General features: G+C 37.9%; 1 protein-coding gene across 1 annotated transcript; it reads right to left on the bottom strand.

Annotated features, from left to right (window-relative positions):
• Window positions 1-83: 83 nt before the first annotated feature.
• MMP3 (matrix metallopeptidase 3) lies at window positions 84-8,312 on the bottom strand. Its single transcript, XM_002822404.5, has 10 exons — window positions 7,914-8,312; window positions 7,143-7,387; window positions 6,902-7,050; window positions 6,640-6,765; window positions 4,917-5,081; window positions 4,596-4,740; window positions 3,394-3,527; window positions 2,835-2,994; window positions 1,582-1,685; window positions 84-505 (listed from the first exon to the last, which is right to left on the bottom strand). The coding sequence occupies exons 1-10, from the start codon at window positions 8,016-8,018 to the stop codon at window positions 405-407; spliced, it is 1,434 nt and encodes a 477-aa protein (XP_002822450.1). The 5' UTR covers window positions 8,019-8,312; the 3' UTR covers window positions 84-404.
• Between the last annotated feature and the right edge of the window lie 3,694 nt (window positions 8,313-12,006).

The raw sequence follows: 12,006 nt of genomic DNA on the forward strand, positions 1-12,006 counted from the left end.
GCTGAGCATGCTCAGCCCATAATGTGCCCAAATTATGAGAACAACTTGCCCTTGAAACAAACAAACACAACAATAAGATAAAATAACTGACAAATCATCTTTATTAAATAAGCAAATAGTCTACATAGATACCATCACTTGTCTGTTGCACATGAGTGCTTCCCCTTCTCTTGGGAAAGATCACTCTATGTGACAAGGTGCAAGCTAAGCAGCAGCCCATTTGAATGCCCTGTAATAACATAAAAATGACCGGCAAGATACAGAGTTCACGCTCAAGTTCCCTTGAGTGTGACTGGAGTCACAGCACAGGCAGGAGAAAACGAACATTTCGATTCACAGAGACTTAGGTGAAGAATTATTAGCTTCATTTAAAGTGCCCATATTGTGCCTTCTACATATCTCTTTCAACAATTAAGCCAGCTGTTACTCTTCAAAGTGTGCGTCACATTCTTTGCATTTGGGTCAAACTCCAGCTGTGAAGATCCAGTAAAGAAGTAAAAAAACCCTGCAAATACAGACAAGGGAAATAGTAAGATATTTTTCCAAATAAAGACATTTGACAATATACAAAACTCAGAATCATAGAGAACTAAAAGTAGAAAGTGTTTATAGAGCTTTACTTTAATGCCAAGCTTGTTACATGAATTTATTTTCATTTATTTCTGCAACAACCCTATAAGGTTGTATGTCTAACTCCATTTACAGATTGAGCAAGTTGAAGTTTAGACAGATTTCGATGCTTCCTCAAGGTTACTCAGCAAGGAAGGATGGAGACAGCACTCTGTGCCAGCTCTGTCTGACAACAAAGCCAGGTTCCAGGTTACAAGGTTATTCTGCTTCGGATCAGATAAATTCTCCACTTGCTTGGAAACTCTAATCACCTATTTCTTTCTTCCCCAAAAATCCTCCTCCCTTTTCCCTGCATTGCAGCCTAGGAAGCACAGCAACTATTTCAAAACACCAGAGGACCCTTTAGTGCTCTGCAAACATGGTGATCAGGTTACCTTTCAATAAAGATCATCAGCCTCCACTTACTTACCTTGAGTAGAAAACAAAATCTTTTTTTAAAAAAACTTTGGGCATATGGAAAGTAAGTATTTGCAAATGACTGGCATGGGCAATGACTGACAACTCAGGAAAGACAGACAAAAAAATCTCCCTGGGAATTAGTAGCAGCAATAAGATGGGGTGGAGGAGAAGGCCAGCTAACCAATATTAAACCTGGCCACACCACTTGATGGGATTTTTATGCTAACATGGTAATCTGAAAGTCGAGCTTGACTTCACATGTTAGCTCGAGATGTGAGTAAGTGATACTCGAGCACTTTGATTTTATATGCACGGTTTTATATGCATGTATAAGATAAAGTAGCGAGATTTGTGTAATTATCTTTATGGTTGCAAATAAGTTATTTTGTGAAGTAGTTCTATAATGAGTACAAATGTAGGTGAATCAAAATTTTGAGGAGGGAACTGGCCCTAAGAAACACTTGTTATTAAAAAGTTTCAATGCTCCTCTTCCCTCTGATATCATAAAATGTTTCAAGTGCTCTATGGCCAACACAGTAAGTATCCTCTTACCAAATTCTTCAAAAACAGCATCAATCTTTGAGTCAATCCCTGGAAAGTCTTCAGCTGTTTGCTTGGGAAAGCCTGGCTCCATGGAATTTCTCTTCTCATCAAATCTGTACCAAGTAAAAGAAACAGCTCAGCATTGCATAGAGGCCATGTTACCAAACATTTTAGATCATGTTAGGTTTAATGTGGAATTTTACTAAACTTTATAAGTACTGCAAATTAATGCCAAACATATTTGGGACTATAGAAATATGTGACTTTAATGGTACTGCAAAGAGTTCTTAAAGCCATATCTCCATCTGGAACAGGGGCAGCATCCTGCTGTATGTAGCACATGCTGTTTGTCATCATATTTCTTAAGCCTGGACAGAAAGAACCTTAATCATCTTTCTGTCACAAAGACATGAAAGTGTGAACATATATATAAAGTGAATTGAATCAACATCTAAAATGCAATTTTAATTCCCTACCACAATTGGCCCATATATACCTGCAATCCCCGCCCCTGCACATCTAAGTCTTCTATGGTGGCCTCCTGGGAAAAGGGATTAGGGTTAGAAGCAAAACACAGTAAGTGTGTTTTTAGCCCATTGGCTGGATATCAGATGGTCAGCCTCGATGTCTCAAAGTCTGGCCAAATGACCCAGGAATCAACCTGTCTGTGAGTGTTGGGTTGTATCCATAAACTGGACTGCTATTGCTCATCATCTCTTAAATGTGCCATCATTATCAGGCAGAGGTAACAAATGGGTGAGGTTAGAGGTAGCCCTTGAAAATCATATAGTAGTGTTAGGAAGACAAGACAAACGCACAATGAGACAGTGACAAACACACAGTGAGACAGTGAGGCAAACTGTAAGACAATGGGAAGGGAATGCTAAATTGTGGTCTGGGTTCTCAGAACATTTTCCCAATGGGTCTGAAGTCCACGAGGGAAAGCTGCATGGAGGTGATGAGACTTGAGCCAGGACTTGAAGGATGGGCAGGATTTTAATAGGTTGAGGAGAGAAGAGGGGGCTCCAGGCAGGTGGGGCGACAGCACCAAGGGAAGCACCAGCCAACTGCACTTGGGGCTGAAAGCAGGAGAGCCTAAGGTGCTGCTGTTTTAAAGTAAGAACTTTCCCACAGTTGTCTGAAGTCCCATCTTTCCTACTAAGAAAGAAGCAGGCCTAAGGTTGGGGTGGGGGATTTCCTTAGAAAAAGAAACTAATTTCCCTAATTAGGCTCCATACAAAGTCGTTTCTCTTGCATCTCACCTCCAGTATTTGTCCTCTACAAAGAAATATGTTTTCTTCTTTTCGTTATCAGAAATGGCTGCATCGATTTTCCTTACGGTTGGAGGGAAACCTAGGGTGTGGATGCCTCTTGGGTATCCAGCTTGTACCTCATTTCCTCTGATGGCCCAGAATTGATTTCCTGTTAAATATAAATAATTCAGAGTCGTATTGAATTATAACAGTTAAGCCCTTTAGCTTTAGAAATACACTTTAGCATCTTTGATTTTCATGGTAAAGTAGTAGCCCAAATTTTAAATTTAGTCACCAGCTCACAGTGGACTTTTCACAAAAATTTGCAGGCTGAATAAATGAACTAAGGTCAAATAAGAGAATTTACAACTCTGGGTAATTTATCTTCTTGTCTTTATTTTTATAATCTGTAAAATATAAATACAATAATATCAGCCCTGGTTATTTCTTCATTACCTTTGACTACTGTACTAGCCAGAACTTGTAGTAGGGAAAATTAAAGTGTTGTTCAATTTCTTATGAGAGGGTTTACTTTGGCAAGTTAGACAAATGATGATATAATAATTACCTTTAAAAATGAAAACAAGGTCCTTGCTGGTAACTTCGTATGCGGCATCCACGCCTGAAGGAAGAGACGGCCAAAATGAAGAGATCAAATACAAGTCAGGTTCAAGCTTCCTGAGGGATTTGCGCCAAAAGTGTCTAAAATATATGTAAAAAGAAATATAAATTGAAAAACAGTCTTTCACCTTTAAAATATTTTCCTCACCGTCTTGCCTCACCCAGCTTCCCCCATTCTCTCATCTTCTAGGCTGGATGACAGATAGAAATCAGGTATATTGCCATTAGAAAATTTCTTTCCTTTTTCTTCAGAAGACTGCAGTGAGTCTCCTGTCATAGGTTTCTAGAGTAATGTCTTCTATGAAAGAAAAATTATTCTATCGTGCAAATGAATTAGCCCAGCATAAGCTTTAATTACCTGCAATGTGTGCAAAACAGTGTGTGTGCTATACCCTCTTCCAAAAGCTAGGCAGTGTGTATATACGTGTATGTGCTGTATAAATATATTCTTGTATGTGTGTAGAAAGATTCTGGAAGGATGCACAAAAAGTCTTGACTCTGTTGTGGGGTGGGGGGAGTGGGGAGGGATAGCATTGGGAGATATACCTAATGCTAGATGACGAGTTGGTGGGTGCAGCGCACCAGCATGGCACATGTATACATATGTAACTTACCTGCACATTGCGCACATGTACCATAAAACCTAAAGTATAATAATAATAATAATAATAAAAGAAAAAAAAGAAAAAAAAAAGTCTTGACTCTGGATGAATACAGGAGAACTGGGAACTAAAATTTTTAATTTTCTTCGCATTTGTGCTCTTTGAATGTTTGTCATGTGCATATTGATCCATCAGTAAGTAAATTATTTGATTAAATGTAATGTTGATCCTGATGTCATTTTTAAAGGAAGTAAAAATAAAATTATTATTCGAAAGATCTACTCATGCCTTTTGAAAAGTAACCGTGACTTAAGACATTTGGAAAAAGCAATTAGAAGATAAGAATCAGATCAGCCTGTGCCTTCAAAAATGAACCTGACAATTTTAGGAAAATGTGGGAAAAGGCAGCACCAGATCTAAATGATTCCAAGCTCAGAAGAAACGTTTTTGTTTTAAATGTTTAAGAATCTCTATCAAGTTTCTGCATGTTTTCCTTTCTAAGCATTGTAGATTAAAATGGTAGGAAAATATAATTTTTCAGCCTGACCTGTCTTTAAAGATCAGGATTTCTCCCCTCAGAGTGCTGACGGCATCAAAGGACAAAGCAGGATCACACTTGGCTGGCGTCCCAGGTTCTGGAGGGACAGGTTCCGTGGGTACCGGGGGGGTGTCAGGGGAGTCAGGGGGAGGTCCTAAAGGGAACATTAGGGGAAATGTGATACGTTTCAATATATGCCCACTTGTATGCTTTCCAAACATTCTCATGGTGCTTTGAACTAAATCATAAATACTTTATGTAGCATTTGAAAGCTCTTCTGAAGACCATTGTTGCAAAACTACAATGGCTGATTTTCCCAGTGTCACTCACCATAGAGGGACTGAATGCCATTTATATCATCTTGAGACAGGCGGAACCGAGTCAGGTCTGTGAGTGAGTGGTAGAGTGGGTACATCAAAGCTTCAGTGTTGGCTGAGTGAAAGAGACCCAGGGAGTGGCCAATTTCATGAGCAGCAACGAGGAATAAATTGGTCCCTATTTAAGAAATCAAAAACAATAGTTCCTTATTTTTTAAATACGTGTACATTATACAGGTCTGCTGTGCATTGTATCGGTTTTTACTTCTTGGAACCACACAGGGCTTTTTATACCTTGTTTGTTGGTTAATTGAACAATTGACTAATTACACACTTAATGGAAAGCTAAGTGTATTTTAAAACTCATATCTGAAATCAATCTTTGAGATTGATTTCCCAGTTACATCCACTTGCCCCCCACAGCCCCAAACCCACCCCCAGCCTCACAAGCATATTAACTCCAGAAGAACCAGGTCCCTTTTTTTGTACTCAGTAATGGAATGAACCCACTTGTTTAGCATATCAAATATTTACCTTCATTTGTCAATGCAAAGCTAAACACTGGTTTAATATATTTACGTTTGCCATTTGCAGTCTCAGTTAAAGGAAACTATATTCATATTAATTCATAATGTCTTAGCTTCATCATCATGAAGTACATATTAAGATTAAAAACATGAATAATGATAGATGTCATAGGATTTGCAAAACTGGTTTAAAACACAGTATGCCCAATCATGTCTAGCATTTGTCACACAACAGATTTAGAATACATAAACACTGGCTTTATTCAAAATTTTTTCCTTCATATTTTTAAAAATACCCATAATGCTAAAATTGGGAGGTATTGAGTAATTATGATCAGTATAGTAAGTAAATCTACATTACTTTTGCTAGTATTACTTGTGTAACTTGTGATGCTAGGAACAATCTCATGTGAGAGTTTGCAGGAAGGTTTCTTTACAAGAATTCGTTAACAACCAAATCAAGAATTTTATCCAGGACTAAACTCACATTTGTACGTCCTACAGAGGTTTACATTTTCATTATAAATCCCGGTTAAACCTCAGACATAGTACTAATTGTTTTTCTATTTTTTTAGAAGTAGTGTTAACTGTTTTAGCTGATTTTTTTGAAAACTTTGGATGTCATTCCCCAAAATATACAGTTATGTACTGAGAAACATTCTTCTACCTAAATAGTTTGAACGTTGTATTTGGGAGTTAGTCTTTTCCTTCAGAATGAGCCCATAAAAATTCTTTTAACCTGAAAGTACTAAAATAATGCCTCAGCCAGAAAAAAAAAAAGAGAATCTCAGTTTCTGAAATTTGATTCTGATTTCTGGTTTGAAGAGTAAAGAAGTAAATGGAGGAAATTACAAAAGCAACATCCAGAGCACATTTTCGTGTAGATTCAGTGCAATATACTATCCCTTGAATGTTTGCATTTTGTTATGAGAAATTATTCTTAATAATGGTTACCCCTAGATCACAAAGATCCACAGTCATTAAAGAAATACTTAATGGTATTTCCTATATTGTGCTTACCAATGTAGGAAAACTGTTAAAGCATCTGAAAATATTTTCAATAATAATTAAAATGAAAATATGTTCTGCTGATCTCTGATCCACTGGAAAATCTAGAACGTCTCATTTCTTGAGCATTCTTGGTTATTAAGAGATTTCTACATATAAAAAAATTAATGCCAAAATCGTTCTGAGAGATGTGTAACTAACCTGTTGTATCCTTTGTCCATTGTTCATCATCATCAAAGTGGGCATCTCCATTAATCCCTGGCCCAGGGGCATAGGCATGGGCCAAAACATTTCCAGGTCCATCAAAAGGGTAAAAGTCTCCATGTTCTAGTAGGAAAAAAATTTATTGGAAAGATACATAATGAGGATCCCTTTTGGGCCTTTTGCCGTACAACAACACCAGATAGATGAATGGATAGGTTTCACGTGTTTTTTGTTTTGCTTTGCTTTTTTTTTTTTTTACCTCTAACTGCAAAAGAGATCATTATATCAGCCTCTCCTTCATACAGCCTGGAGAATGTGAGTGGAGTCACCTCTTCCCAGACTTTCAGAGCTTTCTCAATGGCAGAATCAACAGCATCTTTTGGCAAATCTGGTGTATAATTCACAATCCTGTAGGAGAAAAATTGAAGAAGATACTATTTTCTCCAATGATATAGTTTATAAAATTCTAATCTTATGTGAAAACCCCTCTGAACAATTACCTGTATGTAAGGTGGGTTTTCCTCCACTTTGGGATGCCAGGAAATGTTCTGAACTGACCAACATCAGGAACTCCACATCTGGGCTTGCGCATCACCTCCAGAGTGTCAGAGTCCAGCTTCCCTGTCACCTCCAACCCAAGGAACTTCTGCATTTCTCGGATTTTTTTAACAACAGGACCACTGTCCTTTCTCCTAACAAACTGTTTCACATCTTTTTCGAGGTCGTAGTAGTTTTCTAGATATTTCTAACAGAATAAGAATAGTTTTTAGGTCATTCTTACAATTTTTACTATAGCTATCTATTCATAGTAAGTTTTTGCAGTTGCTCACTTTTCTTAATCTATTTGGAGTATTTCTCTAGTTTGCTGAAATAATGCCAAATTTTATAATATGATACTAGCAACATAAATATTTAGCTAAAATTACGTTGCATTAAAAAAAAAAACTGAAGCTGTTCCAAAGCAAGATATGATTCATCCACTCTCCACTTGTTATTCATGTGCCTTAAGCCCCAGTGCTGCTACTGCTATGGTGTTGTGTGATCTTAAGAAAACACCTAACATTTCTGGCCTTTGTTTCTTCCTACATAAGAGGAGAAGCCCAAATGGTGTGATAATGAGACCCTTTCCACTTCCAATGCTCTATAACTCTATTCTTGAACCGTTCCTACACAGTAAGCTCAAGCATTCTATGTGGGTTTTCAGACACACAGAATGGTTTGAGCTTACTGTAGAAGCTCCCCACCTGGCCAGGTCAGTTAGTGTTAATTACCTGAACAAGGTTCATGCTGGTGTCCTCACTCCTTGCAGCTCCATCCAGCGGATAGGCTGAGCAAGCTGCCACGCACAGCAACAGTAGGATTGGAAGACTCTTCATTTCCACTGGCTTTACTTAGCTCTATGTTGTCTCTATGCCTTGCTGTCTTGCCTGCCTCCTTGTAGGTCCAACCTCGGGAGCCCAGCTTTTAAAGAGTGACAGTGTTTGTTTGGATCACCCGCAGCTTGACTCATCCTTGCTTTCATCCAAATGGCAGCAGGACCATTTCCAAAAATTCCAAATTCAAAGTAGGATGATACAACCTACTTTACTAATTTCTCTCAACCTTCCCAATTTTGCAAGGCAACTTGGTGATTAATCTCCAGGAAGTGCTTCCTGTCTTGGTAGAGGAGAAAACTGGAGCATTTTTTTTCTTCTGGAAAAATTGACTGGAATTCACTAGACAATTTATGTTTGTCTTTTTGAGAGAAGAAGTAGGTTGACTTGGTAAAAATCAGAATTGTGCAGAACTTCTAAAAGCAGTTTTAAGAAAGACATTATAAAAGCAAATAAAAGATGTAAGTGGAAAGTGTACATACATAGCTATAGTCTATGCTATATACAATTATACTCAAAACATAGAAGATAATATCTAGAAGAAATTTAGAAGTGGTGATTTATTTTTTTGAATCTAATTTGTAATGCCTGCTATTGACTGTCGTTGGATTTGCTGGTTCTTAAGGAGGAAAACCTCATGGGCAGAATAGAACAAAGAGGGTCTGTGAAAAAGAAGGAAGTATATTCCCTTTGGGTTGGTTTTAATTCTGTACCCAATTTATTAATGGATGATGGGCCCATGTAGCTGCTCCATGAATAGTTGTAGAATTGAAATGAATTACATTGCTCACTGGACTGAAATTTGCTCTGTCCTTGTCTTCTACGCGTGTCTTATTCTCTTTTAATCTTTTCCCCTCCTCCCTAAATTCAAATTAGCAGATGCTTTGAAGTTGAAGAACAGAATCCTTCCTAAATTCTCTCCTCATGCTCTTCTGTTTTCTTCCTTTCCTTTCTTTTCTGTTTCTTTGTCAAGTAAAGTGTTGCTCACATTATTGGTGTATAGTAAATGCTTGAACGCAAGACTCTAAACATATTCAGAGGAAGACATTTTGTAAAACTTTTATGGTCCTCTTGTCACCTGCCACCATCCATCTCCTCAATGCTTCCCTGATCACCACATTTTGTTTGTTCTTTCTTTCTTTCTTTGCTGACTTGCTTATTTGTTTGCTAAAGGGAAGAACATCTTGGGAGTAAGAACTCAGTAGAATGATGGATACAAATGTGCATTTATTAGACATTTAATAAGTGCCCATTTTTCTTCCTCTCATTTACATCTGTTTTGCATTTTCTTCTTTGCTTTATTTTTTGTGTGTTTCTTAATAAACATTGGAGAGATTTTACCCAATACGTTTAAAGGGATTTCTCTGTGGCAATAAGATCCCTATGACTGAAGATGCCCACACAGGTGATAGCCACTTGGCAGGGGGCTATACATCACATTTAAGCCTTCATTTTTAGACTAGATTCTGTCTAAAGACTTTTTCAAATTTTATTTAAAAAATAGAGACAGAGGTTTCACTATGTTGCCCAGGCTGGTTTCGAGCTCTGGGCTCAAGTGATTCTCCTGCCTCAACCTCTCAAAGTGCTAGGATTACAGACATGGGTCACTGCACCTGGCCTAAAGACATGTTAAAACTAGTATTCTATGGTTCTCCATTCCTTTGAGGGGAGAAAAAAAAAACCATGTCTTGTCCTGATTGAAATACAGGGAAAATATTTGGCCACATTGATATGAGGACAAGAAGAACAGAGCGGTGGCAGTGATGTGAATTCCAGGAAGAAACAGTGGAGCCCAACAGATAAAATATTGAGAAGTTAAAAGCGTAGGAGCTGTGACAGCTCTAATTCCTTCTAGATTAAGGTTTATCCTTTGTAAATTTTCTCTGGAGTTATAACTTATAAAACATATTTAAAGTTTAGAGGAAAGCCTGATAGATAATATGTTTGCTTTTCCAACTGTTAAGATGTGATTGGCAAAATGGGCCATGCTGTTCCTGAACTAAATACAAAAGTTTGCCATATTTTAAAACAGCTTCAATGACTTCCCTAGAAGATGTTTCCCAAGTCCCAGGAAGAGTCATTAATTATTGTTCAATGGTACCTTGTACCTGCCTCTGCTACTGTATTTTCCACATTGAACTGTAGTGAAATGGTTTATCTGTCTCTCTCATTCTAATGTAAGCTACTTGAGGGTATGGACCATGCCTCATTTGATTCTGTATTCCTAGTACTTAGCATGGTATCTTATATGTAGTAGGTAACCAAAAATTACTTAGAGAACTAAATAATATATTAGTTATGAGTGAAAGGCTCACAGCAAATGTCAAACAGGTAAATTAAAAGTCAAAAAATCCACAAATCATGCAGACGTTTCTAGATTTGCAGATTCTACATATCATATATACGAAATACTCTAAAAACTAAATTTTTTAGAAGTTGTATTTCCACAAGAAAAGATCAAGCTATCATCTAAAGTCCCTGTAATATATAATTGAAGTCCTCATTCATATGTCTGCAGAACACTCAAACTAGTCTTGTAGAACCAGGAGTTTTCTAACCATGCATGAGATAGTCAAATTGCATTTTGTAGAGTATGTTTTGAAAACCAATGCAGTAATGAGAAGGAATAGGTAAAATTAAAGAGCAACTAAGTGTAAGAGGGAAGGGAGGGAGAAGGAGGGAGAAGAGAAGGGGGGAGGAAGAGTAGGGAAGGGGAGGAGGAGAGCAAACACTCCAGGTGTAGAGGGAGGAACTGAATACCAGCAGAAAAAAGTGGGCATTTCCAGCAAGAAATCAAAATGACTGTTCCACAGAACAATCATTTGTTATATGGTTAAATAAATACAAGGGTCAGATAATGGCTAGTTTTATAAATCTGACCTCCCAAGGATCAGAGGCTTAGAATTAAATTTACATTCAATCTAATCCTTGGATTTAAAAACTGGCAGTGATCCCAGGTGACATTCTATCTCGTAACTTTTCACATTTGTCTTCCTATTTGTCAGACTTCTCCATGACTAATCAGACATGATTGTGCAGGATCCTTGCTACCTCTAGCTGATAACTGATATAATCATTATTTCAGCTATACATTCATTTATCAAGTGTCTGAGTCTCAAGGGCTTCAGAATACCCAAACTAAGAGTGTAGATTTGGAGATAAAGTTTAGAAAATTTTAGTAAAAAAAAAAAAAAGTGAACAAACTAGCTGTTTAAAAGCAGGAAAGAAAGAAGAAAGGAAGGAAGGGAAGGAGGTAGAGGAAGGAAGGAAGAAAGGAAGGAAGAAAGGAAGGAAGGAAGAAAGGAAGGAAGGAAGAGGGAGGGAGGGAGGGTAGGAGGGAGGGAGGGAGGGAAGGAGGGAAGGAGAGAATATAACCTAGCCAAGGAAAGAATCCCCTATATAATTAATTCTATAAGAAATAGGCCTGGTGTGGTGGCTCCTGCCTATAACCTCAGCACTTTGGGAGACTGAGATAGGAGGATTGCTTGAGCCCAGAAGTTGAAGACCCATCTAGGCAACATAGGGGGACCTCAGCTCCACAAAAAAATAAAAATAATTAGCCACTTGTGGCAGTGCACACCTGTAGCCCCAGCTATTTGGGAAGCTGAGGCAGAAGGATCACTTGAGCCCTGGAAGTGAGCTGTGATGGTGCCACTGCACTCCAGCCTGGGCAAGAGAGCAAGACCCTGTCTCAAAAAAAAAAAAAAAAAAAAGGAAAAAGTTGTACATGAATTAAGCAGAAGCTGCTTGCTTACTTTAGGTGTTTCCTTTAGAAAAAACTCATAGATAAAGTAGCAGATAAAGTGAGCCTGGAATGATCTGGAAGTGGAGGAAAAATCGCTTCTCGGCCTTTTGGCTAAGAACAAGGGTGGAAATGGAGGGGAAAATTCAGTAACAGAGTATACAAGTATGCAGAGTCAAGAAAGAGTCTATATGGAAAACGTCAAAGAGTTACTTTTTATTGAAATAAAAGGTATGTGAAGGGTAATAA

The sequence above is a fragment of the Pongo abelii genome, chromosome 9 (assembly GCF_028885655.2).
Source record: "Pongo abelii isolate AG06213 chromosome 9, NHGRI_mPonAbe1-v2.0_pri, whole genome shotgun sequence".
Classification (NCBI taxonomy): Eukaryota; Metazoa; Chordata; class Mammalia; order Primates; family Hominidae; genus Pongo; species Pongo abelii.

Coding starts and splice junctions, on each gene's coding strand:
- MMP3 (XM_002822404.5), bottom strand. CDS start 8,018: ATGAAGAGTCTTCCAATCCTACTGTTGCTGTGCGTGGCAGCTTGCTCA. Junction 2,995..3,393: donor CCTTGTTTTCATTTTTAAAG/GTAATTATTATA, acceptor TATATTTAACAG/GAAATCAATTCTGGGCCATC. Junction 1,686..2,834: donor GTAGAGGACAAATACTGGAG/GTGAGATGCAAG, acceptor TACTTGGTACAG/ATTTGATGAGAAGAGAAATT.